Genomic DNA, 27,641 nt, shown 5'->3' on the forward strand with positions numbered 1-27,641 from the left:
GCTGACATAGAGGGCCCTCAGTTCCCCTCAGAAGGGAGTCACCGATTACAACAACCCTTCTCTTTTTCCTCTTACCTGTAGTTGTACCCCGTCCGGTAGGCTGGGGGTAACCAGAAGACCTTGTAGACAGATCTTCCTCCTGACTGTCCTCCATCAGACTTTGAGTCCAGGGCCATATACCTGTTTTTTAAGGGCACCCTGGCAGGTGAAAGGGATCAAGAGGGGGTGTTTTTGCCTCTATGACCAGGCACCTGTTTCCATTTGTCCGCATCCCTATGGTCTGTTCTGTCTGCCTTATGGCAGGAGGGGTTGGGCTTCACCACTTCCTGCTGGGCTTCCTTAGGAGTCCAAAGGGTGTGACTCCACCAGTCAAATTCCCTTTCACTCTCCCTCATGCTTCTGAGCCTTTCCACTTCTTCCTTTAGCTCTGCCACCAGACCCAGCAAATCGTTCACCTGCTCACATCGCATGCAGGTGCTTCTCACACTGTCCTCTGGTAGCAGTTCCAGGCTCAGTCTATGCAGCCAGAGGCCTGAGTGGCTGCATCCTTTTTAGAGGGTTCTGTCTGTATTGACACCCCTCTACTGGTAACAGGAGCAACAGCTTTCATTTTTTTGAAAGGCATGACTGCTTTGAGCTGTGAGGAAAGGTTAAAAAAAAAAGGCAAAAAACCCCCTAAAGCTTGTTTTTTTTCAACCAACTAATGTTGTCCCTCTGCTCTTTTTAAGGATCCATGAGAAGGATGGAAAAATTAAATCAGTAGAAGAACTCCTCCAGGCTGAAGTCCTGAAAGTAGCAAGCAAGGAGAAGACTGTTCAGGTATCTGTGTGCCATCCCTGCCTCCCTCCCTGTGTGGGTGCCCCTGACTGCCATCTCTCTGTTCCTGCATGGCACTGGAGGGTGATAACCTTGTAGCATCCATTCTCGTGGCCTTTCTGTGTTTCCATTGTCCAACCCTGTCTGTTTTGTCATTGAAAAGGCTTTGACACAGGAAATAGAGGCTCTGAAAGAAGAAGTAGGAAATTCCAAGCTTGAGATGGAAAAACAGGTAAAGCACCTTAGTGCCAGCAGTGTGAACCAGCCTTGGGTGCTCTGCTCACTCCTTTCTGTTCTAGTGTGTTCTGTTTCACTGGGCAATGTCATTGGGTAGAGGAGCTTTTTAGTGGTAGAGCTACGCTGTTCTTGGATATAAAGCCATAAAGATGTGGTGTAACTGGTGCTGTCCTTCAGAAACCACATCCCTCTGGATGCCTGAGCTTTTTGGACTATTAGTGTGAAGTTTGGCAAGAATTGCTCTAATTTAAGGCACTGCAGCGTTGGCTCTGGCTGGGCCAGTGCACCCTGTCCCTGTAGCAAACACAAAACCCTGGCACATTCTTGGAGGGACTGGCAACTTGAGGATTTCAAGCTCTGAAGTTGCTTCTCCTGTTGTTGTTGGCCTTTCTGTGTTGCTGGAACACAACTACAGGCCCAAATAGTGTCTGGTTTTCAGGTAAACCCAAGACTGTTTCGTTCCCAGTGCCCAAAGAGTCAATCTTGGCACAGGAAGTTTTATTACAGCTCTCAGGAATGCACAAATGGAGGAGTCTTGGCTTTTTTGGCATGGTTGCTGTCTGGCATCCAGAACAAGGCCACGTTTCCTTGGGGAGCCCATTCTGCAGGCAGCTCAATCCATCGTGCTGTCAGGAAGTTTACTTGTTTGTCTGGGTTGTGTTTTTGGTCTGCCCTTTTTTTTCCCAGTCTTTCCAGCCACATTCCAACATGTCACCCCTTTTTCTTCTTTCCTTAGTGTAAAAGTTTTGTCCTTTTTAGGCAAAGCTTCATAGAATGTGTTTCCACCTTGGGCTTTTCCTCCAGAGCAAATTTCCAGGAACTGAGGGAGTTATTTTTGTGTGTTTCCTTCCCTGGAATTGGCACAAAGCCCAGGAAAAAAGTGCAGTTTTATACTTGCTGTCTCTGGAAAGCTACAAATGAGATGCCTTCCCCCAAGGTGACACATTTGTGGACCTTTTGGTCTCCTGCAAGCAGAATAGAGATTTTTGGGAATGTCTGGAACTCCTGCCATGTTGTGGTAGAGGGTTGAACTAGGCCAGCATCTACACAAATAACTACTGCCTGTCTTTTATACAGAATTCCAAATAAACATTCCCACTAAATCTCATTTCTTCAATCCATGTTCAGCCTTAAAATGGGAATTTGCGGGAGTGCTGCCATTGCAGAGAGCACCAAAAAGCAGTTCCCTGTGCAAAGGTCTCAGTGATCAGGGGTGATCTCTCTGGTCTGAGCTGGAGTTGCCAGTGAGAGGGTTGTCATCATCAGTGTCTGCTTTGTCCTGTGTGTCCCATGGTGCAAACACAGGCCTGCTTGTGCTCCCATTGCACTGTTTCCTTTGCTGCTCTGGAAGTCACATTTTAAATGTGGAGAATGTCACTAGTGGAGACACTTGGCTTCTCATAATTAAAAACAACCCCAGAGGAGTGTTTATGCTTATATAACTGCAACAAATAGTGCCTATTTTATGAATGTCTGGGGTTTCCCTAGAGCAGTTTTTAGTATTTATGTGTCTTTTGCATGTGCACTGAACTGAAGTCCTGATTGTTTTCTTTAGGTCTCAGTTACATCACAAGTCAAAGAACTTCAGACTCTGTAAGTACAGTTGGTGATGTCTTATCTGTGCACCCCTTACTCCTCTGGTCTGTTTTAAGTTGAAATGTTCTTCCCTGCTGTCTGTGCTTCACATGAAGTGATCCAGGCTGTTAACACTGGTCTTAGATGTGAGTTTTTAGCAGAAACACCCGCTCCTGTCTGAGGCAGCAAACATGAAGTGCAGCCTGGTTTCTCTAGCCCCAGTTTAGCTGCAAGTGGTTTAATTCAGCTCAGGGTGGAGGGTTGTAGGCAAGGCATAGTGGAAAACTTACTTTGGTAATAATATCTGTGCTGTATCTGGGTGGGTAAGTGATCAGTCCCTTGTGTCCCCAGCTGGGGAGGGAGGGGAAGGGAGTATTTTTAGATGAGGAGAGCACATGTGTGTGATATCCCTGCAAATCTGTGTCAGCCCTCACTCAGTGAGCAGCACCACTGATCAAGGGCATCTCCAGGCTGAAGGGGAAGTGTTCACACACTGGTTTTTAGCAGGTGAATTGTGTTGGTACCTTTGATCACACCTGCTGCTTTTGTTCCGTGCTGCAAAGCGTTGGGTGGTTTATTTTCAGGTGGATAAAAGAGCAAAGGTTGATGCTGTGTCTCTGTGTGTTTAATGGTACAGGCTGAAGGGGAAGGAGAAGCAGGTGAAAACCCTGGAGGCCTTACTGGAAGAGAAGGAGAAAGAGATGGTTAAGAAAGGAGAATGTCTGCAGGTAAGCCTTCTTTGGTGTTCTGAAGGGAAATAAGTCCTGTGGGCAGCATTTCTGTCTGTGAAGAAGATAAATTTACATTTCTAAACTTGCTTTTTATTTGTCCAAAGGGTCAGAAGGACACAATTGCACAATTAACCAGTAAAGTTCAGGAATTAGAACAACAGAACCTGCAACAGCTCCAACAGGTACAGCCTGCAGAGTGGATGTGGTTTGGGAATGCTGCTTGGGGGAACAGGAAAATGATTTGCTCCTCAACCTCTCACCAAGTGTTTGCATTGCCATCAACTTCCAGAGTTTCTTTAAATCCTGTTTGACTAAGCTGGTAGTTTACAGTGCAGAGGTCCCACTAGTTGAGCTGTGTTCCTCCAGAACGGGTTTTACATGGATAACAAGTTCTGGGAGTGTTTCTTTCACGGGGATGATACTGTGCATAACGAGGAGCTTTGGTGGTCTGAAAGCTTTGAAGCTCCCAGACAGAATCAGGGCTGTGTCCTGGGCACCTCCTTGCCAGGCTGGAGCAGGTCTGGAGAGCTCCAGTCATGGAGGAACTCTTGCAGTGACTGAGTGTAGCAGCTCCTCCTGAGGTGCTCAGCCTTTACTCTCATTCCTTCCTGCCTTTATCTGAGGCTGGAATGTTTTGGCTTTTGATTTCCTGCTGGACTTGAGAACAGGCAACTGGACATCCTTGAAGCCAAGTGTTACTTAGTGGGAGAACTTTTCCAATAAGGTGGTATTTTAGGTTAATTTGGATTTTTGTTGATGGTAAAGGGGATAAACTGAGTTGCACTTTTATTTTGGGTGGAAGTCTAGACAGGCATTTATCCCAGGGGGAAGATGGAATGGAGACTAATTGGCTGGTGTGAAGTTTGGAATGCTTGGTGTAAGCTCTGCTTCTGAAATCAATTTTGTGTTTAGCTGTTCTTGGATCAAGAATATCTGATCCAAAATTCCTGGTATTCCTTTGACAAGTGTGATATTTCTTGCAAGTTGTGTGTGGCCTCTGCTGACACAAAGAGCTGCTGTTAATTTGAAAACTGTGCCATCCAAATGAGATTGGGAATTACTTTTCCAGGTTCCAGCTGCATCCCAAATCCAGGACCTGGAGAGCTTGTGAGTATGCATAGTAGCAGTTCCTCAGGTGTCTGCTGGGAATATGCATTCAGTGCTGGCATTTATCTTAAACTGGAATGTATGGATTGGTTTCAGGAATTCCATGGGCTTTGCTAAAATGGCAGTTCAGTGTCTCTGTCCCTGACCATCCTGCCTGAGCAGTGCTGCTCACACTCCCTGGGAATGTTCACCCAGGGCTCCATTAACCAGGGAATCTGCTGCTTCTTGTGCCTGGGGATAATTTCTCCTTCTGTTTAGCATGTTTATAAGAGTGTGGATTGAAGTGCCTGTGGCTCAGCTGGTGGAAGCAGCGAAGAGATCCAGTTTGCCATTTCCAGGCTGAGATGCAATAGCCAGTTCTCCAGCTCCTCTTTTATGGAGAAGCACTGCCAGGCTTTCCTCTGTTTTGACTCTGCTTTGTCTGGCTGCTCCAAGGCAGAGGAAGGTTTTATGAGACTGTGCCAAGAAGGGCTCTGTCTTTGAGGCAGCTCCTGGGATCTGCTGCCCTCCCAGCAGAGCTCTGGGAGAGCCAGTACGTGGTAGCTGAGGCAGCCTCACCTTTAGGAGACTGTCCCTGGCACCTTCAGAGCCACCTGCTCAGGTGATCAATCCCTTGGCTTGGAGCTGTAGTGCAGTGGTTTCTTCTCCATATGTGTGTGCTCTCCTTTTGGCTGATTATTATATATAGCTTACAGAATTTATTTATCTTCTGCAAAAATTGCCCCAACTAGAGTGTCTGTCCCTTTTAGCATAAAATCTTTAACTTTTTTTTCCTTACTTTAAGCATTTTTTCTTCAATAATATTTTTTCTTACTTTCTAAACCATCTCTGCAGGTTGAAAGGGGAAGAAGAACAAATGAAGAAGCTGAAAACTGTAGTGGAAGAAAAAGAGAGAGAAATTGCAAACCAAGTAAAACAGTTGCAGGTAAAGTTTTGATGAGGAGTGTCTGTATTGAGAGTGTGTATCTATATTTATACATGAGTATATATTGCTTTTTTCCTTTCAACAGGAGATGCAAAAAGAAAATGAATCTTTTAAAGCTCAAATACAAGAATTAAAGCAGGAGAACTGCAAACAGGTAATGCTTCCAGTTGCACTGTTTGAATGAAGTCCCAGGGGGTGATGGTATCTTGTATGGAAAAACCAGTAGCTGTATTGACCATGGAAATGCAGGGAGAGCTTCAGGGCTGGGTTGCACTGAGCCAGTTTTTCTGGCTGTTGCAAATCTGTTCCTGCTTCCCTTTATCATGTGGGTTTGCAGCCTTGTGTTCTGCTGTGTTCTCCTCTCCCTTTCCGTGCTGTATCCCAGCCAGGCTGCTCCCAGGGGAGGCTGGACAGGTTTCCCCCAGAGTGCAGCTGGTGGTGGTGCAGCAGTGCCTCATTAACAAGGCACATCCTGGGCTTTGCTGCTGCTCTACTCCTGACACTTCTCTGATCTCCTTGTAGGCATCTCTGGCTGTCCAAAGCGAGGAGCTCCTCCAAGTGTGAGTATTGCCAGAAGCTGAATGCAATTGATGCATTTCTTACTGCTCAGGAAATTTAGAAGGTGAAATAATTGCCACATGTGCAGTATCAGAGTGTGAGAAGTGGGCTGTAAAAAAAAAGTTTTCTATCTAATAAAACTTGAACATAAAGATTCTCCTCACAATGATTCTCCTTGGCTGCAATCTCCTGCAGACAGACAGTGCTGGCAGAGTGTTGTGCCCACCATAGAAGTGAGCCATGATTGATTGAATTTTGAATGCATGCCAGCTCAGCTGTGTGGCTGAAGAGTTAAATGTTGGTGTTTCAAGCAAAAGTGACAGGATTTTTTGCTTGGAACTTCAGCTCAGCAGAGGGTTTTTCATATTATAAAATCATCCGGTGGAAATCTTTTCCCAGGGGAAATCTCAGGGGTTGAAAGTGTGTTGTAAGGTGGAGCTGAAGCACACTGAATAACTGAGTGGAAGCTGATGCCACACTGCCTTACATTGTGCTGAGCAAATTGCCACTGTCATGCATTTTTGGCTGGCTGAATTATTTGTCTTTTAAGTGCAATGACTTATAAATTGTGGACTAGGTGCCTGAAAGGGAATGCTCTTATCCAGCAGGCAGTGCCTGTTTCTGGTGCTGTGCTAGTGTGGGTTGGCTGCCTTACCCTCAGCTAATGTGCTGCCTTTCTGTGGCCTTGATAAATGTGTGCAGATGCTGTTGTAGGCAAGCAACAGCCTTACAATGGGCTTTGCTCTGGCAGCCCGTGGCTCACAGAGCAGTGGGAAGCGAGTGATGCTGCCAAGTCAGTGAGAGCAGCTTTTCAAGGAGAGTGTTGCTGGAAGGGAAGGCAAGTCAGAGTATGGGAAAGGGTGTCAGTGCTTCCATGGGAATTTCTTCAGTGCCTCCTGACTTGTTTGTGAATCTCTTTGTCAATTCAGGGTTGCAGGCAAGGAGAAGGAGATTGCCAGCCTCCAGAACGAGCTCGCCTCTCAGAGAAACGCCTTTGAGCAGCAGAGGAAAAAGAACAACGTAAGGAAATTCTTCCCCACCACCCCAGAAAACCCTCCCAAACTCCCAAAGCAACCAAACCTGTGTGCACAGCACTCCTTGATGCCTGGAGCATTCTGCAGGGAGTGTTTCTGACACTTGTGTGCTGTATTGTGTCCCCTGGACACTCTTTCCCTCTTGGGAGTGACCACATTACTGGTTAGAGTTTGTCAGTCCTTGACAATTTGCTGATTTAAGGAGAGGAAGGAGACTTGCTAAGGGACACATCCCACAGCAGGTCCTTAGGCTGGGATTCAAGCCTTGTTAGTCCTGTTCAGAAACACACCCTTTGCCAAGGGAAGAGAAGTGGGTTTGGGGAGGATGAAAGGTGCTGTGCTCCAGGCTCTGGTCCTTGTGCATGGACATGGGAGGGGGAATTACCTTCAGGGTGCTCAGATCTGGCTTTTCCCAATCCTCAGTGACTAATCCTGATCTTCCAAAGCAGGTGAAGGGCCATGAGCCTTCCTGCACAGCAGCTGCTGATGGTGCAGTGTGGGTTGTTTGTGGGTGGAATTATAACTTTTATCTTCCATCATGAAGCTGTGAAGTTACATCCTTGTAGGGCATTACCTGTGCAGGGCAAGAGTAAGAGTGCTGTCTTTTAAGTTACTTGGAAGACAGTTGTTAAAGCACAGGGGGTTTATCTTGCCTATCTCTCCTTGATAGACTGTAAAATCCAATGGATACCATGCAATAAGCTTTATTGCTTAGTAGTGGGACAATATAAGGAAGATGCACAAGGAAAATACCGAGAACTTGAGCTTTTGAGCAAGGAGTGCTGTTTAAGAGCTGAAATAAAATAGAGGGAAAGTGGCTGAGTAGACTCAGAGGACAACTGAGCTGGAAGGGTAGAACCATATGCATGTGTTTCCTGGGGAATCACAAGATCTAAGCACCCTTTGTGGTGCAGACAGAAGTCTGACTGCTGCTAAAGGCAGGCCATGCCTGTAGGTCCCAGATTTTCTCAGTTTTATCCAAGATTGTGCTTATATCCTGTAAAACAGCCCTCAGGATAGTGGGACAGTAGAAGTGGTGAGGTGAAGCTGGTGCAGGTACCTGCTGGGCTTTGAATGCAACTTCGGTGAACGACAAACCAACCTTTCCAGAACAGCCCTTTGCTAAAGGAGATTGCTCTGAGGGTTGGAAAAAATTTAATCTCAATCCCAAGCACTGTATTCTCCTCCCTGCAAGGCCCACCATCCTTCCTAGACTGAGTGTTGTGTTCAGTTCTGGGCCCCTCAGTTGAGGAAAGAGATTGAGGGGCTGGAGCGGGTCCAGAGAAGAGCAATGAGGCTGGAGAAGGGACTGGAGCACAAGTGCTGTGGGGAGAGGCTGAGGGAGCTGGGGGTGTTTAGCCTGGAGAAGAGGAGGCTCAGAGGAGACTTTGTCACTCTCTACAACTGCCTGAAAGGATGTTGTAGCCAGGTGGGGGTTGGTCTCTTCTCTCAGGCAACCAACAGTAGGACAAGAGGACACAGGCTTAAGCTCTGCCAGGGGAAGTTTAGGTTGGATATCACTAAGAAATTCTTTTCAGAGAGAGTGCTCAGGCATTGGAATGGGCTGCCCAGAGAGGTGGTGGATTCTCCATCCCTGGAGGTTTTTAAATTGAAATTGGCCGTGGCACTGAGTGCCATGATCTGGTAATCAAAGTGGAGTTGGATTAAGGGTTGGACTTGATGATCTCAGAGGTGTCTTCCAACCCAACTAATTCTATGATTCTGTGATTAGATCTGAGCTGTGAGGCTGCTCTTAGCAGAGCTCTGGGCCTCCTAACTGAGCCTGCATGTTGACACCTTGTGGAGTACACGTTTGATGACCTCGCCAAGAAAGATGCAGGAGCACAGCACTGTGGTCTCTCCCCGCGGGTCTGGGCTGTGCTGGCCACTGCTGGCACCCCAGAACCTCTCAGGAGGGCTGGTGAGCCCCAAACCAGTGTTCTGTGGGTACAGTGGAGAGTTCTGTCTTGGGCAGACACTGCCAAGAGAGGCCCTGAGCTTTGTGTTGCTCACCAAGTAGGTTTGGGCTGAGGCTCAGGGTGTGGCTGCAGGATCAGGGGCATAAATGTGCACACCTCCATGTGTCCTGGGCTCCATGCTGGGTTCTGCACTGCAACATGCCTAACACTCTGTTGTGTAGTCTGTGGTTTGGTGTCTGTCTTCCTCACTACTTCTGAAAACTTCCCTCTTTCTTCTTACAAGTGCAGTCAAAGTGTGGGGTCACTGTAGTGATACAGCTCTGCAGTAACACCTGGATCAGTTGTGGACATTGGGGGCAGGTTGGGTAGAAATTGGCATTTTTTTCCCCCCTCCACCTTTTCATTCAGACTCTTTGAACATAACACTTGTCTTTGCTAGTGTATGTCCTACTCCCCAACAAAATCATCTTGCAGTGACCAGCATTTAAATGCAAATGGTGGAATGTGACGTGAAGTAATATCTCTGAAATAAAAGCAAACCCACTTTGAATATTGGCTGAACTGAAATCATTCTTTCTAAAAATGATTAGGACCTTCGGGAGAAAAACTGGGAAGCAATGGAAGCATTGGCATCAACTGAAAAATTGCTGCAGGACAAAGTGAACAAGACTGCCAAGGTTGTAATGCTGACTGCTAGAAATGATGCGTTAAGCTAGAAGCAGATCTGCAGCTGGTTTTTTAAGTGAAATGGAGACTTTTAACTTTTACTGCAGTTTAAGTATAATCTCTTCTCAGTGATCATTCATATACTCTCACCTCTGCTTCTTCCTGTTGTCTTTAGGTTTATTTTTTTTTAATTGTTAGTTTGTGGGCATGCTGACTTTTGATTTTTTTTTTGTTTGCATAATTGTTAGAGCTGTCGTGAATCGCTTTTGGTTTGTGGGGAGCTCCAGAGTAAAAGCTGTGCTGGTGAGCAAACCTGCTTTCCTCTACTGGGCTTTGGCTGTGCTTGAACAAATCTATTGGACCTGTGGAGCACCAGGACTAAATTATTACTTAAAACCCCAGGCAAATGGTGTGACCACAGCTGTGAATTCCTCCTGGAAGGCACATGAAAGGACCATTGGACTGATGCTCCAAATGATACTGGCCATGAATGGCTCTGAGAGGAGCTTGTGTTTGCTGTGAGCCTGGTTCAGTGTTAATTCAACCAAAGCATCAAAATCACCTGAAGAACACCAGTGAGGTCTCTAGAAGCAGAGGAGCTCTGATTTGGGACTGTGTGTCTGTGTTTTGGAGGTGCCTCTGCCCTTGGCTGGGGAGGTTTGGACCTGCTTTTGCCCTGTGCTAATGCTTGCCTGCTCTCTCTTGCAGCTGGGAGGCTTCATCAAACAGCCATTGGCCACTCCTTGGTGGTGCCTAAATCGCTGCCAACTAACACACTTAGCACAACTTCCCAACCCCATGTCTGGTTTCTGCCTCTGCATCTCAACATGCTCACACCACCCACCTCTTGCAGCAAAGGAGCTCAGAGCAGCAAGGCAGTAACACCGATGTCCAAGGGGGGAAAAACCAAGGATCAGTGAAGGATTTAGGCTCAAAGCTGCCTTCTGTGCAGGGTTTCAGGCTTTCTGCATTTAAATTTAAATGGCAGCCTGAGCATGGTGTGGCTAAATTAACCCCATCTGCCACAAGCACAGCAAGCACATGTCCTGTGGCTGCTCTGCTTTAAATGTTAAATACATGGAGGGATGGATCTGTACAGGGTGCCCTTGGCTCTGGGTCTTCCTATTTGCAGAGCAATAGCAAAGAAAGCCTGGAGATTATCACACAGCTCTAATAATTATTTCCCATTGCATCCAAGGTTGGGAAAGGAGGATATAAAGGATATAAGGGTTTTCCTCCTGAGTACTTAAAATGTTTAGAAGTTTTGCTTTCTTGGCCTGGTTCAAATGTGCATTAACACAAAGTTTCCTTTAGATTTTTAATTCTCTGATTTTGATGTGATGACATGAACTTATGGTGATTTTTTTTCCACAACTGAAATTGTTTAAGAAAAGCATGGATTTAAAAAAAAAAAAGGTTGATTGGTCAAACTACTTGTTTTTGAGCTCTGTCAAGTGGAGTGGCAGGGTTGCTGTGATCTGTGGATGCAGTTGCTCAGCACAGTGTAGTTTGTGTTGTGAAAAGTGAATGATGGTGTGATTTCTGTACAGCCAGGCTAGATTGGAGGAGAAAATAAGAAAATAAAAGCTTAAGAGAACAAAAGCGAAGGCCAAATTCTGAAGCAATTCAGTGACCAGTTTTTGGAGCAATTTACTGGCAATTTTAGAGACTATAGCACCTTTCTCACTTATGAAAAGACTTTCTGGGTTAAGTGAGTTACTGCAGGCATAGAATGGGCTATTGCCAGATCTGTGGATTGTTTTTTCCCCAGTTTCACATGGGCCCTTCTCTTGGTTTAGGAGAAGCAGCAGCATTTGGAGGCTGCCGAGGTGGAGACACGTGAACTCCTCCAGAAGCTCTTCCCTAAAGTCTCCCTTCCTTCTAATGTGGTAAGAGAAGTGGCTCTTCTGAACCTTCTGCTGGGAACCAGAGGGCTCTGATCCTGCTGTGCTGGGCACTGTGGAGAGTTTCCTCACAGTCTCCCATGTCCCAGGGCTTTTACAAGGGGACAAGAGTGTCACTAATGGTGCCTTGTACTTGCCAGCAGCAGAGAGACAAAGCTGTAGGTGCTTACTTCAAGAAGAGTGTTAAAACAAAAAAGAAATTGTCGTTATCTTGTGTTTTCTTATGGCCCTAACACCCATTTACCTGTCTGTGTTCTCTTGTAACCGAGACAGTAAATTTTCAGGGTTGAATAAGGTCTGCTGTGTGTTTACTCACTGTCTGGCACAATGGGGTCTGTATTTCTGCCCCTTTCTGGAGGAGATGTGCTGCCTCAGTGACACCTAATGTGGTTTAGGAGGTTTATTTTGTCCCCAAGCAGTGATTTCCAAATTTATATCCCTGGTGGCTCTCAGTTGTTTGCAGGGAGAGTGCACTGGGTTCATCTGGTTCACTTGGGGTGAGTAAAGTGACGTGAGGCTGCAAAAAGGGGGTTTGCATTCCATGGATGACATCCAGAGGTTTTGAATATTCATATTTAAAATTGTTCCCAAATGTGCTAAACTTAGTCTCCTGATGAGCCAGTCTTTAAAAAGGCTGTTTCTGTAAGGTTACAAAACAGCCATCCTACAATTACATAGCAAGTGTCTGCTTTAATTGCTCAGGGATTTTGGAAAAGATTGCTGTACATCTTCAGATGCTTCTGGTGGAGCCCTGACACTTGCAGGGAGTCCTCTGTCACTCAGCTGTGTTCCAGCACATCCAGGCCCCCCTGAGCTGTGTGTGTGTCTCATAACCTCGTGCTCCTGGATTGCTGCCCACCAGCTCCTCTCAGCTGTGTGTGGTACTGACTGAACAACAACTGGCAGGCTGTGTGGGAGCTCTGGGGGTCTGGGGCACTGAAATGCTGCTCCCTGAGCCTGCAGCTGGGAGACAAATGGCCTGGGAATGGCTTTAGGGAGGTTGTTCTCAGCTTTTAACTGAATGGTTTCCCAACAGAGCCACAGCGAGTGGATATGTGGGTTTGAGAAGATGGCAAAGGAATATCTGAGAGAGGCTTCAGGATCTCAAGATGTCAAGGTAGGCACAGACAGGGGTCAACCTGTGAGGGGCAGAATGTGTTTTTCCAGTATAAGTTTTACAAATTGTGCTGAGGGTTGTGAAGTTCAAATTCTCAAACAAGTCACAAGGAAATTGTTCTGTACAATCCTGGAATGGTTTGGGTTGGAAGGAACCTTAAAGGTCATCCAGTTCCAACCTGCCCTGGACAGGGATGACACTCGCCAGCCTCGGTTGCTCCAAACCCCATCCAGCCTGACCTTGGACACTTCCAGGGATGGGGCAGCCACAGCTTCTCTGGGCACCCTGTAGATGTTTGAAGGTTGTAAATCAGAAGTGTATTTGCATCTTTAAAAAGTGCTTTGTGGAGTTGGGAGTCCGTGAAATTCAGAATCCCTGTTCCCTTTTGGGAGTAATGGGGATTTTTTCAGTAACTTACATGAAGTTTGTGATTCAGTGTTGAGAGCTGTAGGTGTACCCTGCACTTGCTCTTGTCTGTGCATGGCAGAGCTGCCCATGAATGGCACCAGCTTGTGGAAAGATGAATAGAACTGAAAACCATCCACTGAGATGTGGCTGTCATGGTCCCTTTTTCCCTTTGCCCAGGCTATGGAGCAGAAGTTGAAGGAGGCTGAGGAAATGCACATCCTGCTGCAGCTGGAGTGTGAGAAATACAAATCTGTTCTGGCAGAGACAGTAAGTTGGATGCCTGGTCACCTCTGTGATGTTCCAAGCTGCTTTTCTTCTGCTCTGAGCTTTCAAATCCCTCTCTCCCCTTAGGAGGGGATTTTACAAAGGCTACAGAGGAGTGTAGAAGAGGAAGAAAGCAAATGGAAGATAAAAGTTGAAGAATCACAGAAGGAACTTAAACAGGTATTTCTGAAGATTTTTTTTGGTTTTTTTTACAGCAGCCAGGCAGGTTGTGCTTGAAGTCACAGAGGGTGTTTGAGGTGTGTGAAGGCAGGTGTAGAACAGCCCTGGCTGCCTGGTTTGATGTGTTTGTGACCAGGGAATGACAAAGGTGAAGCCTGCAACAAGTATAGTGGGAATAATTCCTCATACCAGCAGTATTTTGGTGTTCTGATACTTAGCTTCATGTAAAGGCTGATTTTGAATTTTTAAAGGAATGTGTTTCCATTAAAGAAACCTGAAAAATGGAGGATTTGTTGATCCCTTTAGATTGGTGTGGTTATTTCTGTTGTCTTTGGAGAAGCAAGAACCAATAAAGAGCACAGGTATAAGGTCTTTGTGACAAGTCTGTGTCACAGTCCTATAATCACAGACTGATTTGGGTGGGAAGGGACCTTAAAGACCATCTTGTTCCACCCCCTGCCATGGGCAGGGACACCTCCCACTATCCCAGGTTGCTCCAAGCCCTGTCCAGCCTGGCCTGGGACACTCCCAGGGATGGGAAGTCCTTTGCAGGTGATGCAGGAGGCACAAATAGCAAATAGTAATATTACTGTTGGTGAGATAGGAAGCCAGAGGTTCAGAAATGTACATTTGTCCTGTTAATGTGCCCAGGAATATGCATTTTTCTGATCCAGATAACTTGGACTGACAACTTCTCTTGAGCACTTGGGGTTTATTCCAGGTCTCTTTGTGAATAGATAGGGACTCTTTGTGCTAAAATTGAAGTTTCATAGGATCATAAAGAGTTTTTTGGAAGCTGTTAAAATACTGCTCAATCCATTATGGTCAACTAATTACACTTGAAATTGCCTGCAAAGCTTTCCTTTTAGGAAGGCTCTGTTAGCAGAAGTGGGAAGAAAAAAAAGCCTTTTATGTTTCTTTGCTAATCTACAATTAAAGTAGGTCAAACTGCTTTTTTTGAAAAAATAATTTCTAAAGTATTTCTGCTTAGTAAATTTGAGTGCCAGTGTGTGAGCCTGGAGCAAACAGATGATTTATAAACATCTTGGTTGAGGGGCTTATAAAGGCTGTCAGATCTTGAACTGTAGATGTGGTACCATCTGCTGCACTTACACAGCCCCTAATGAGGCTAAATAGGCTGAATTTGGGTGTGTGATGGAGTCTGTTCCCTGTCCAGGAAGGATATTTCCCTTACTATGACTAATGCACAACTGGCTTAGTCCTTATTTTCCAAATATTTCAGACATTTAGGCTCTAAATATGTCAAAGAAATACTTAAGTTGGGAGAAGGTAGGACTGGTGTTCTAACATAGACTCAGTATATTGAATTATTTGAGCATTTTATCCAGCCACTGATAGTTCATCCTCAATATTTTTAGAAAGTGGAAGCAATCTCATGTTTATATGGAGAGTTTGAGACCAACCCAACTAAATATCTCTTGTTTTTCTTGAAAACTGCAGATGAAAACTTCAGTCACTTCCTTGGAGCACGAGGTGGAAAGGTTAAGGGAAGAAATCAAAGAAGTTGAAACTGTACGTGCAGGTGTCTTTTTTCCTTTTTGTCTTTGAAGATTTATGTTCTTTAAACACCATTTAGGCTTATGCTGTGAACCTGAACTTTCTGTGCTGCAGTTAATCTGAGTCTTTTGGGCAGTGTTTTTAGAAAGCAGAGAAGCTCAGTACTGGAAATTGTTCTGTTTTTCACTTCTGTACTCACCCACTGGGGCTCTTTCTTGTGAGGCTGAGCAGTTTCCTGCTTGTTGACAATCCTGGGCTTGATCCTTTTTCTTTTTATCTTTTTTTTTTGAAGTGTAACAGTTTAAATCTGTGCTGTGCAATCACTGCATTTGAAATGCTCTCTAAATGTCACGGACTATTTGACAGAAATTTACAGCTAATTACAAATCAAGCAAACGATACTGCAAAAGAAAGCATTGGAAACATCTGTTTTAACTCTGTTTTTCTGTTTCTAGCTTAAAAAAGAGAGAGAACATTTGGAAAGTGAACTAGAAAAGGCAGAAATAGAACGATCTACTTATGTTTCAGAAGTCAGAGAGGTAAACATAATTGTCCAAGCTGTTCTTTTTGGTTGTTTTTCCTTTTGGTTACCAGTTGGCTGGCAAACTAACCCTGCTTAGCCCCTGTGGCTGAGGAGTTTGTTGCTTGTGACCTTAGGGTAGAACACACACTAATAATTGAGCAAAGAGAAGGGGGCACCCTAAGGAGACAAATCCTAAAACTCTAAACTTCATTTCAGCTCAAAGATCTCTTGACTGAATTGCAGAAAAAACTTGATGATTCATATTCTGAAGCAGTAAGACAGAATGAAGAGTTAAATTTGGTAAGAAGCTTGTTCTCCGTTGGGCACCAACAGGCTCCCAGCATACGTACGAAGCGGAGACTTATTTCAAATCCTGTCTGTTCTGCTAACCTCTTCAGCTTGATATTTTTGTCCATTGAAATCATTTATGTAGTCTGACTTTTACAATTTGTCTCTTTCTCTGCTCCTAACAATAGCATGTCTGGTTCTTAAGACTTTTTTGCAAAGTCTGTAAGACTCTCATTCCTGAAACTTCTTGAGAAGATTTGCAGTGTAGGCATATGCAACAGCAAGTGTCATGGCCTTGGAGCAGCCAAAGTGGTGCTCTCTTAACTTCAGGGTTATTCTCTGATGGGTTTTTTTTCTCCAAAGCTTTTGAGGATGCAACTGTGGTATCCGTGTTCTGACTGTGCAGAGCCTGTTCCATCCTGCTCTGCATGTACAACAATTGGCCAAACCCAAAGTTAGATGGATTCAGAGCATGCAGCCCATTCAATATCTGTGTTCTGATCCATCCTGCTCTGCATGTGCAGCAATTGGCCAAACCCAAAGTTAGATGGATTCAGAGCATGCAGCCCATTCAATATCTGTGTTCTGATCCATCCTGCTCTGCATGTGCAGCAATTGGCCAAACCCAAAGTTAGATGGATTCAGAGCATGCAGCCCATTCAGTGTGTGTGTTCTGATCCATCCTGCTCTGCATGTGCAGCAATTGGCCAAACCCAAAGTTAGATGGATTCAGAGCATGCAGCCCATTCAGTGTGTGTGTTCTGATCCATCCTGCTCTGCATGTGCAGCAATTGGCCAAACCCAAAGTTAGATGGATTCAGAGCATGCAGCCCATTCAGTGTGTGTGTTCTGATCCATCCTGCTCTGCATGTGCAGCAATTGGCCAAACCCAAAGTTAGATGGATTCAGAGCATGCAGCCCATTCAGTGTGTGTGTGTTCTGACTGTGCAGAGCCTGTTCCATCCTGCTGTGCATGGACAACAATTGGCCAAACCCAAAGTTAGATGGATTCAGAGCATGCAGCCTATCCAGTATCTGTGTTCTGATCCATCCTGCTCTGCATGTGCAGCAATTGGCCAAACTCAAAGTTAGATGGATTCAGAGCATGCAGCCTATCCAGTATCTGTGTTCTGATCCATCCTGCTCTGCATGTGCAGCAATTGGCCAAACCCAAAGTTAGATGGATTCAGAGCGTGCAGCCCATTCAGTCATTCAGTATTTGTGCTCTGACTGTGCAGAGCCTGTTCCATCCTGCTGTGCATGGACAACAATTGGCCAAACCCAAAGTTAGATGGATTCAGAGCGTGCAACCCATTCAGTGTGTGTGTTCTGACTGTGCAGAGCCTGTTCCATCCTGCTGTGCATGTGCAGCAATTGGCCAAACCCAGAGTCAGATGGATTCAGAGCATGCAGCCCTTCAGCTGCTGACACCCTGCTGGGCTGAATGGCTGTGCTGGCTTGGTGCTTGCATGTGCAACAGCATGTTTGGCTAGAAATGCTTCCAGCCAATAATGCTCCTCTAGCAGCTTTCTCAAGAAGGACTGGGATTAACCAGGATGGACCCAAGGATGCATGGTTTTCCAGTCTGAGCCCTTCCCCTTCCCCCTTGATTCACTGATGTGGTTTGTAAGGCTGCAGGAGCAGTCAGATCCCTCCTCTGCTTGTGTTTGGAAGTGCTTACCTGCTTGTGAGCCAGAATTGGGGAAGGTTGTCTCTGTCACTGTCTTTGGGTTTTGGAGTGGTTGGTGGGACCACCTGTCACCACAGGCTGAGCTGATCCCACCAGGGTGCTGCCACTGATGGAAATGGCTTAAAATAGTTGAAATTTAAAAAAAAAGACACCACCAGAGCAACAATCTGCTTAAGTGAACAGTATGCTTGCCTCAGCAACCAAAGCCTCTCCTTTTGAAAGCAGGGGAAGTGGGAATTGAATGCATAGATTGGAGTTAATCAGCAAATGCCAACTTCTTTCATGTAAGAGGCAACAATTTATTATGTCTCTGCACAACAAAAGCTTAAAAAGCTGAGCTCCCTTGCCAGGGCAGCTTGAGTGCAATAATCTGATGGTGCTGTGAGGAGGTGGTGAACAAGCACCTGCATGCAAATGGCTCAGGAATGCTGTCCAGTGGCTGTGAGGGGTTTTTGCAGGAGGCTGAAGAACAGAAATGATGGGATTTCATAGTGGCTTTCCCACTGTGTATAAGGTGAGCAAGGAGAGAAGCTGAACTGCAGAGGAGCTCAGCAATGGTTCCCCAAAATGTAAAAACCCAGCATTCACCAGTCCAGGTGCTCCAAAGGGTTGGAAGTCATCCAAGGGTGAGACAAATACAATGTGTAGGTTTGGAATTAGTGAGAATTCAGGGCTCTGAGTAGCCCATTGTTCCCTTCTTTAATCTCCTGCTGGCTCCCCAGAAGATTGACAGGAGGAATAGTGAACATTAGCACAGCTCCCTTCAGAGGCACAAATCCAACCAAATTGGCACTCGAGCTCCTTGTTAACACTCCTGTTCCAGGCTCGAGCCTCAAGTGCTGTGGCTGCTTCTGTGTGCTGTGTTGTAGTGCAATCAAAATACCCTTTAAAAATGTTTATCCTTTGAAAGGCTGCAGTTTAAGGGCAGCCAGTGTGGAGTGTTCATCCCTCTTGACTGAAACAGTTTCACTTTTTTTGGATTGAATCTAAACACAATCGACAACTTAATATCCCCCTGTCAGTGATTCGTGCCTTGATGTGACATTAACAGGCTGGTTAAGTCAACATAGTTGTAGTAAGTGGTGCTTTATTAAGATGACAAGTAGAGCTTTTTAGTTTATTCAGCAGTAAAGAGACTGTTTAGCCTGAACTAGGAAGATGACAATCTACATTTTTTGCACATTTGCTGTGAATTAAGTTGGAGTCTGGGCTGACTTCTGTGATAAAGGTGCTGGAGAGGCTTTGCACTGTCAGTATTGCTAATGCTCCTCCTGGCAACAGAGTTTAAAAGTTGAAACCACTCGTACCAAAGCTGATGCCAACCATGTCTTTTCTTCTGTAGTTTCCATTCTTTCCATTTATCTTTACAGATGGAGTCTCTCTTCCTTGCCTGTCCTTGTAAACCTCATCATACATGTCCACTAATCCAGTGTGTGCAGTAATTGTTGGTAATCTTCCTCCCTTTGCAGTCCGTGTGCTCTGGGTTAATCCGTGGGACAGACAGATGGAATCTCTGTGTGTGTGTGAGGGGAAACTCACCTGCTCTGTTGTTGCTTTGCAGCTGAAAACGCAGCTCAATGAAACACTATCAAAACTCAAAGTTGATCAGAATGAGAGGCAGAAGGTGGCTGGTGACTTGCCCAAGGTAAGCAGAGACCCTTAACAGTGGCAGAGAGAAATTCTAGCAAAAACTCTGAAGATATGTCATTTTGCAGTGCTGGAAAAGGTGATTTGAGACTCCCTGCCTGGTGGGGTATCCTGCTCCACTGGCTGGTTCCCCAAGTGCCTGTGGGTGTAAGAGCTCATGCAAGATACCTTCATGGCTGTAGAAATGATCAAACTGCAACCAACAGCTCTGTTTAATTATCCTTCTTGAAAGACTTCCTTGTTCATCATAATTTTATGCCAGTGGAAACAAGGGGTGATTTGGGGCTGACAAATAATTCCTTATTCAAAAGACACCCAGCCTAACAGCAAGCCCATCCCACAGCCCTCCTCCCACAGCATTGCCTGAGGCTTTTAAATCCAGTCTTAAATGGCAAAGGGTTACAAGTTGGTGTACAAGCCTTGTGGTTACACATCAACTACAACCCAGGAGACTCCAAATCTTAAAAGTTAGATCTGTACAAGTGTGATGAGACAAGTAGGTGGGTTTCCTCTGCTCTTCCTCAATCACTGCTCTTACAAGATGGATTGGAGTGGAAAATCTTTGAGCTTGAGAGGTCCCAGGGCTGTCTGTCACCCCAGAAAGGGAGCTCTTGTGGAGGGTTGATAAATGGAGACAGGAATAGCCTGTGGAGTGGCTGGGCTCTGGCTCCAGACTCTGGAACACCTTGTTCCTTCAGCACAGTAAGGAAATTGGGATGAGTTCTTGCAAGACTGGAGTGGAGAATGCTCTTGGTGGGGCATGTCTTGTCCTAGGACACGGATAAGTGATCACAAAAGCAGTGCCAGGAGGTGAGAAGTTAAAAGGAAACCTGCTGTAATAAGGAATTTAAAATTCTGCTCAGGACAAATTATGTTGGATGTTGACATTTGAAGCGAGCTGTGCTGGTGCTCATGGTACATTCTGTAGAAATACAGGTCTGTGATTAGGATTTTGGAGACCTGCCTGCACTCCTACTCTTGCAAAAAGAATTTTGCTGCACAATTTTTACCTAATAACTCGACGTGAGACTTTTAGAGCTTCCCTGTAGAATTGCTCTCAGATGCAGGCAGGCTGACATGCAACATGCTGATTGTAAGGAGACATGTCAGTCTTCGCAAACGTGTTGGTCCCTTGAGCAAATCTGCCATAAACCAGATTTCCTCCTGAATGGTGATTTCCTGTGTCTCTTGTTCTCTCAGGGAGATGGGGGGGGGTTGCTCCTCAGGCTTTGCTAATTGTCATGCTTCCCCTGTTTTTTCCTTTCTTCCTTTTTTTTTTGTTTAAATTTTTTCCCTTGCAGGCCCAGGAGTCTTTGGCAGCTCTTGAGAGGGAAATTGGGAAAGTTTTTGGGGATGCCAATGTTATTGAGAACAGCGACGTTTGCACAGAGTCGGTGAGTGCCTCTCTGAGCCTGTGCTGGGGCAGCACAAACCTCATGCCAAGGGGGAACTGTGGGAAGTGAGGTCCAGCAAAAGAACAGGATGTATGCTGCTGGTGGGAAACCAGGGCTTGATGGAGCTTCCAGTCCTGCAGCTTGTCAGGGTGGTGTCCTAGAGCTGTATCCCAGGGATGCCTTGGGAGTTCTGCTGTCATCTGGACTGTGACCTCTTCCCCATGGCTCAGGTTTGCAAGGAGGAAAGGGATTGATTCTGGGCTTTTGATGGGGTTTTGATTTGGTTTGGGTAAAAGTGGGAAGATCCCCAGACTTGTCCCTTCCAGAAGGGAAAGGGGAAGCCAAAAATAAATCTGCTGATTACTCAAAGAGCTTAAAATACTGTTGGGTTGGCACTTGCTGACATCTGTAACACCAGGGAGAGAATTTTGCATGACCCATAAAACCAAGACAGAGGTTGTCTCTTACCAGAACGTGGTTCCTTCTGGTCCTCTGCAGCTGTGTCCAGGAGCCTGTCCTTAGCCAGAATTCACCTGGAGCTGGTCCTGGCTCCTGGGAATGTTTCGTGGCCTTGATGTGGGCCAGCAGCAAAATCTTGCTTAGCTGAGTAAGGAACAGACCTGAGCTCTGCCTTGTGCTGTGGGTGGGTGACTGACCCTCCACACTGCTGGTGTTCCTGTATCCTCCAGCAGTGGCACTGCAGTTTTAGGGTCTGGAATTTGTTGGGTTCTCTCTGGGGTGGCCTGTTTTGAGGTTTGCAGGTGATTCACCTGAGCCTGTGGATTACCTTTAGCACAAATAATTTCTGGCCTTCTTGGGGAGTTGATACTCAGAGTGTTGGCCCTAAAAGGACATCACCTGTACAGGTGCTTGAGTTGTGGCTTTGTCACAGGATACAAGAGCTTTCACATCAGCTTCAAGACAGCTTTGCAGGAGGCAGCTGGGGAAGGGAAGGCTAAAGCAGATGCTCTCCCAGCACATTTTACACAGCTGAGGGGTGTCAGTGAAACTCATTCCTGTTTCCTTCTGATGGATAGAGTGGAAGGAAATGCTGTCCTTTGAGGGGGGAGAGGAGCATTCACTGATAGGACAATTTATATTGACTCAAAGTGGTTTCATCAGCTGCAGGAGGAAGCTCATGGTCCTCTGAGGAGCACTCTGAGAAAGCCTTTGTATTCTTTAGCAGGAGTGGAATGGCTTTTCCAGAGTAATCAGTCATGGATGCTCATGGACCTCAATGTTGGGCTCACTGTGCCCGAGCCAGAGGTGCAGCTGGGCCTGTGAGATGGGATGTCCCAGCCCTGTGAGCTGGTCCTGTGAGGGGTGGTAGGTCTGCTGAGCCCTTCAGCACAAGACCAGGGGATTTTGGGAACAGTCAGGTGCTCCATGGCCTTGTTTGCTGCTGTCTGGAGAAAATCCCTCCTCACACCAATCCCACCTGTGCCTTTGTGGCTTATCCATGTGGTGCATGGGAACAGCAGTGCCATCAGCCACGGCATTTGTGGCTGGTGGCTCTGGTGAGCCCTCCTGAACCAGGTGGCACTGGATGTGCCCTGTGGTGTCCCAGATGGGCTCATTGGATTTAATTGCTTTGGCCTTAACTCACATAACCCCTCTGGCTCTGGCATTGCTGCTCTGGAGCTCTCTGGGCATGCTGTGGAACCCAAGTTTTCTGCCAGAATATCCATGGCTTTATCCTGAAGAGGAGTGTGGAAAAACAGTTCTAATAAACCTATAATTAAGCCTTCATTAGTAAAAATACATTAATTGTCTAAGCAGTGCTCTTGACAGGTAGCCATTGGCAGAGGCTGGAATTAGAGCATGTTCTTTGTCTTTTCTCCAAGCTTTTTTTTTTCCTTTTTTTTATTTGAGGGGGGAAAAAAGAAACTGTCTCCCCATAAGCCTAAAAACTCAGCTGAAAATAGCTCTGAGATCAAAAAGGAGAGTCTTCCAGCCACTTCCACCTAGCAACAGTGCCTCTTTTTTTATGAAGGACCTGAAAACACATGCTCGAAAATGAGCATATTTGCTCCTTCTGGGTACTGGAACCAACCCACAAAATTGAGAAATGATACTTGTATAAACCCTCAAACACATTCAGAGTGTTTTCTTTAGAATCCTTTTCTTTCTATTTAAAAATAGACCATTTGGGTTTTCTAATCAGCTGCTTTGTCACTTTTGGGACCAGCTGATGACTAAAGGGGGCCTTTTAGTGTTCTTTAAGGAAGTCATTTATATTCAGCAGCTTGCTGAGGCCCTGAGCTTATTTCGAGGCTTATGTGAATTCTAACAAGCTTTTCCCCTCAAATCTCAGTGTAAAACATTCCATCACTGGAAACTGGCAGTGCCATGTGTGTGGAACAGTGGAGGGGGATCTGCCCAGACGGTTCAGCATCTGTCTGAGCTGCTGGGTCTGTGATCACAGGGCCTTCCCCACTGCTCTTCTCTTCCTCTCTTCTTCCCCATATTCCAAAGGGAGAGAATCATAAAATCCCAGAATAGTTTGGGTCAGAAGGGACCTTAAAGCTCACCTTGTTCCAAGCCCTGCCATGGGCAGGGACATCTTTCACTATCCCAGGTTGCTCCAAGCCCTGTCCAACCTGGCCTGGGACACTGCCAGGGATGGGGCAGCCACAGCTTCTCTGGGCACCTGTGCCAGGGCCTGCCCACCCTCACAGGGAAGAATTTTCTATATATTTAACCTAAATTTCACAGAATCATAGAATGGATTGGGTTGGAAAAGACCTTCGAGATCATCAAGCCCAACCCTTGGTCCAACTCCAGTCCCTTTACCAGATCATGGCACTCAGTGCCACGGCCAAGCTCACTTTAAAACCTCCAGGGATGGGGAATCCACCCCGTCTCTGGGCAGTCCATTCCAATGCCTGAGCACTCTCTCTGCAAAGAATTTTTTTCTGCTCTCCAACTTCAATTTCCCCTGGCAGAGCTTGAGCCCATCGTGCCCCCTTGTCCTATTGCTGAGTGCCTGGGAGAAGAGACCAACCCCCAGGTCCTCACTTTCCCCCAGGTCATGGAGAGCATGGGGCTGGGACACAGCAGTGGCTGCACAAGGCAGCTGTGATGCCTTCTGTGTTAGCAGGAGCTGCAGCCTGTGCAGAGCCCAGATCTGTCAGGATTGGCCCCAGGCGGGTTGGGAATGTGTCTGTAATTCATGAGTAAACACTGCCTGAGATTAGAGAGGTCACAAAACAGAAGGAAGAGGGAGTAAATAAGGGAGGGAAGATCTCTTCCCAGAGGTGGGGCTGAAAGGCTCCTTCACTGCTGATGCTGTTTCTGTGCTGGTATCACACAGGCACCCCCATCCCACTGCTGGGCAGTGCTGGGTTCATTTGCTGCTGGGCTGCTAATTGCCTTTCTTTCCACTCCCATCAGCTGTGTGAGACAACTAAGCCAAGCCTCAGCCTCCACAGGCCTCATCTTCTTCTTCAATAAGGCTAAAACAGGTTAAGGCTGCCCTAACACAGATCCCAATGATTTTTTCACAGTAGAAGATCTTTACCAGTCCACTCAGGAGCAGCTTTGCTGTGGATTGTTTTGTTCTCGTGTCTGAGCCTGGAGCCGTTTCTGTAACCGTGCAGGTGCTTGAGTTTGATTTAATGCTCATTCTGCATTTCCAGGCAAATGGGAGCAGGGAAAATGGCCCTCTGAACTCCCTCTAATTTCCCTGGAACTCTGGGGAGAGATTTGCAGCCACATAATGCATCAGTCTCGTTCTGCTGGTAGCACTGTTTGAGTCAGAGTGGGGTTGGCTGATGGCTGGGTGGCTGCAGACACCTCTGTGCTCCTGCTAAGAATTCCTGTCACCAAGGCACAGTTGCTTATTTTGAGCTGCTAAACCTCAAGGAAAAGCTCTCCTGCAGCTTGTCTGCATGTCTGTGTTCTGAGCTGAATGAGGAGCAGTGAGGTGTGTTTTAGATGTGGAGTGCTCTGCATGTCTCTGGAGGAGTTAATCAATAAAGGCAATAAACAGAGATTACACAGCCCTGGTAGCTCAGCAAGGCTGACAGAGAGGGAGGCAGGAGGGGAAGAGTCCATCTTCAGTTGTGACACTTCCCAATTAATAAACTGTTGAACTCCTGGAAGGAAAAAAAAGCATTTATTTTTGTTTAAAAAACACAAGCTCAGCATTTTCATTTCAGCACAAGAAACCAGCTTTCTGGTTCATGGTTGCTTTCCCCTTTCCTTTTCTCTGTGTTGACTGGTGCTTGGGCTGCTTTGTGAAGCCTGATCCGAGTCCAGGTGTCACTGGCAAGTGGGAATTTCCCAGGGGCTTGGAGCAGGGGGTGAATCCATGGGATGGCTGGTGGGCAGCAGCTGAGCTGAGCCCTGTGGGTGGGGAAGGGTGTGTGTCTCCAGCCAGCTGCTCCACATGGTGTTCCACAGCTGGAGCTGCCTTGGGCTTGGATATTAACCCACACATCCCACAGATCCCAGTCAGACCCAGCCCTTGGTGGTCCAGGAGTCTTGTTGTTCCAGCTGTGGGGTCAGAAGTCCTCCCTCCCCAGCCTGTGTTACAAACCACATGCTCCAGTCTGTAGTGGGGGTTCAGCCAGGCTTGTGTGGCTGTGGAGATGAGCACAATTCCTGGGAGCAGTGGGTACGTGGAGTCCTGGACAGGGGGGGTGGGAGCTGGAGGTCAGCCATGCTCTCTCTGGCATTCTCTGTGTGCAGTTAATTCCCTGCAACAGGAAAGGGTTTCTTGCCTTTGAACCACATTGTCATTAAATGTGGCCATAACCCTCTGACTTACAAGAATTGTTCCCATCTGCCCAAGCAATTGTAATTTTATACAGAGGATCTAATTCTAGGCTTTCTTAGTAATTAGATTGTAAATGAGTTTTTAATGATTTCTTCTTTTTTTTTTCCCCTTCTTCCAGGAATTGACTGATAAAAGACTAAATGTGGCAGTGAATCTTAACCAGGATGTAGGTCATCTCAAGAAGCTGCTTGTGTCCATAAGCCAAATGCTGTCAAAGGGATGAGACACTACAGGGAGTAGGTGAGTGCAGCCACTGGAGTTGGTGGGTGGCTCTTGGGCAGCCCACTGGTCTGTCATGGTGGGGACCTTGTTCAAACTCAGCAAATCTGGTGACAAAATGCAAGACTTTTTAGAATAATATCATGGAATAATTGGATTATTACAGTTGGAAGAGCCCTCTAAGACCATCTAAACCAACTATTAAACCAGCACTGCCAAGGTCATCACTAACCCATGTCCCCAAGTGCCACATCCACACATCTTTTAAATCCCACCAGGAGTGGTTCCAGCACTGCCCTGGGCAGCCTGTTCCAGTGCCTGACCCTGACAACACTTTTAATGAAGCATTTTTTCCTCATATCTAATCTAAATTCTATGTGTACATCATAAAAAGCTTCTGGTAGGCCCTGGGTTTGTTCCTATCAGATCCACACATCAGTTAGCTGAGACTAACCTTCTATCCCCCTCCTTTCACCAACTGCTGCTTCATGCAGCAAGTTACCCAGAGTTTTGTTCTCCCAGAGCCTGTGCCTTGTTTCCTTCATCCCAGCAGTGTGTCTGCATTTCCATGCTCTGATTGCTTTGTCATGGAGGGTATAAAGTGACCCACTGGGCTTTCTCTGAGCTACCAACACTGGCTCACTGTGGGGATGTGAAAATAGGAAGCATCACTCTGGCATGAACTCTTCATCCAATTATAGACACATGGACAAGGCTTTCATTTTAATACACAGCCAGCTTGCAATCCTGGGCCTTTGTGGTAGCTGCATCATGCTGGTACACTTCCTAAATGACCCAAGGTTGGCTAAAGTTTGGATAAACCTGAGACACTGAGATTGGTCAGGAAGCTGGTGCAGGTTGGAATTGGGGTGTGAATGTGAAGTGTTTGTGTTGGGAGGCAGCAAAGCTTTGGCACTGAATGAGTGGCAGAACTCCCTCTACCTGAGGTTGGGACTTGTTTTATTCATGGTTTAGGTATTTTTTATGCTCCTGTCTCTAAAACAGCATGGACAGCAGAGCTGGTTAACGGGGTTCAGGATGGGATGAGTCGTAGAGGACTCCTTGCAGGGTGGGCTTGGTGCAGGTGGGAGGAAGGTGCTTCCTGTGCCTTGACTCTGCTTTGGGGCTGTTCTTGCTCAGCCTCCACCATCCTGGCTTCTTCCTCTGAGATGAAATGCTGTCGAGGGGTGGGTTTGCCCTGTGGGAGGTGCTGCTCTGACATGGTGTTTGTGTTTCTCTTGCAGGAAGAAGTCACGGGGGAAGCGTTAATTTGAGGGTAGCAGAAGGCATTGTATTATATTTTGCCAAATTAAAGCCTTATTTATGTTTTCACCCTTTCTACTTCGTCAGAAACACTGAACAGAGTTTTGTCTTTTCTAATCCTTGTTAGACTACTGATTTAAAGCAAAAACCCAACTCTGTAGACACCTCCAGAGTTTAGTTTTATAATAAAACCAAACCTGTTTGGATAATTAGACCTTTACATTCCTGAAGAGACAGTAAACACATAATCTTTTGTCTTATTTTGCTCAATAAAACTTGTTCAGAAAACTCCAACGTGGTAAAGTCACCAATGGGATATGACATTTTAATACTGATGTTGTACACTGTCTTACTTAATTACATTTTTGGGATTAGCTGCCTCTGACTTCAACCTCAAGTAAACACTCCTTTTTTTTTTTTTGTTGCTAATGTAATCAGTTTTTGTAATGGTGTCAGCAAATAAAGGGATGCTATTATTCAAGGTGTTCCTGCTCTCTTCTTCTAAGTGAATGTGGGTGGCTCAGGTGAGGTTTCCACCTCTCCCCTCCCTGAAAAGTACTTGGTTTTGGGCAGAGGAGGAGGAGGCAGCAGCTTCAGAAGAGGCAAACTGGGGAACTTGCCAACTGCAGGGCAAGTTTTTGCTTTAAAGAAAAGGCTTTAAGGTTTTCAAAAATGCAAGAAATCCCCAGCAAACCATCATGTGAAGTGTGGTTCTGTTGTGCTGTCTTTGGGAAAAATCAGGGAGTTACAAGGGAAATACATAGTTAGAAACTCTGGATTTTGTGGCAAATCCATGTGCAGAGTGTCTCCATTTGCCCTGAATCTGCCTCCTGGATGGGAGTCTGTGGTGGAAGTGATCTTGGGAGGGGTGTTGGGTG

General features: G+C 46.1%; 1 protein-coding gene across 12 annotated transcripts in view; it reads left to right on the forward strand.

Moving 5' to 3' along the window:
* Positions 1 to 27,239, forward strand: part of KTN1 (kinectin 1) — an 84,119-nt gene extending 56,880 nt beyond the window's left edge. For 3 of the 12 annotated variants that reach the window (XM_071557255.1, XM_071557257.1, XM_071557256.1), the window contains 22 exons: positions 729 to 819; positions 980 to 1,048; positions 2,609 to 2,646; positions 3,266 to 3,356; positions 3,464 to 3,541; positions 4,429 to 4,466; positions 5,301 to 5,391; positions 5,477 to 5,545; positions 5,914 to 5,951; positions 6,879 to 6,969; positions 9,493 to 9,579; positions 11,368 to 11,457; positions 12,509 to 12,589; positions 13,175 to 13,264; positions 13,349 to 13,441; positions 14,903 to 14,974; positions 15,415 to 15,498; positions 15,699 to 15,782; positions 19,022 to 19,105; positions 20,409 to 20,501; positions 25,400 to 25,521; positions 26,745 to 27,239. In XM_071557255.1, coding sequence (XP_071413356.1) covers positions 729 to 819; positions 980 to 1,048; positions 2,609 to 2,646; positions 3,266 to 3,356; positions 3,464 to 3,541; positions 4,429 to 4,466; positions 5,301 to 5,391; positions 5,477 to 5,545; positions 5,914 to 5,951; positions 6,879 to 6,969; positions 9,493 to 9,579; positions 11,368 to 11,457; positions 12,509 to 12,589; positions 13,175 to 13,264; positions 13,349 to 13,441; positions 14,903 to 14,974; positions 15,415 to 15,498; positions 15,699 to 15,782; positions 19,022 to 19,105; positions 20,409 to 20,501; positions 25,400 to 25,504 — 1,657 coding nt within the window. In that variant the 3' untranslated portion in view covers positions 25,505 to 25,521; positions 26,745 to 27,239. The remainder of the gene's footprint in view (positions 1 to 728; positions 820 to 979; positions 1,049 to 2,608; positions 2,647 to 3,265; positions 3,357 to 3,463; positions 3,542 to 4,428; positions 4,467 to 5,300; positions 5,392 to 5,476; positions 5,546 to 5,913; positions 5,952 to 6,878; positions 6,970 to 9,492; positions 9,580 to 11,367; positions 11,458 to 12,508; positions 12,590 to 13,174; positions 13,265 to 13,348; positions 13,442 to 14,902; positions 14,975 to 15,414; positions 15,499 to 15,698; positions 15,783 to 19,021; positions 19,106 to 20,408; positions 20,502 to 25,399; positions 25,522 to 26,744) is intronic. The other 9 variants (XM_071557259.1, XM_071557265.1, XM_071557260.1 and 6 more) reach the window with 8 other exon arrangements.
* The last annotated feature ends 402 nt before the right edge of the window (positions 27,240 to 27,641 follow it).

Source organism: Pithys albifrons, chromosome 6 (assembly GCF_047495875.1).
Source record: "Pithys albifrons albifrons isolate INPA30051 chromosome 6, PitAlb_v1, whole genome shotgun sequence".
Lineage (NCBI taxonomy): Eukaryota > Metazoa > Chordata > Aves > Passeriformes > Thamnophilidae > Pithys > Pithys albifrons.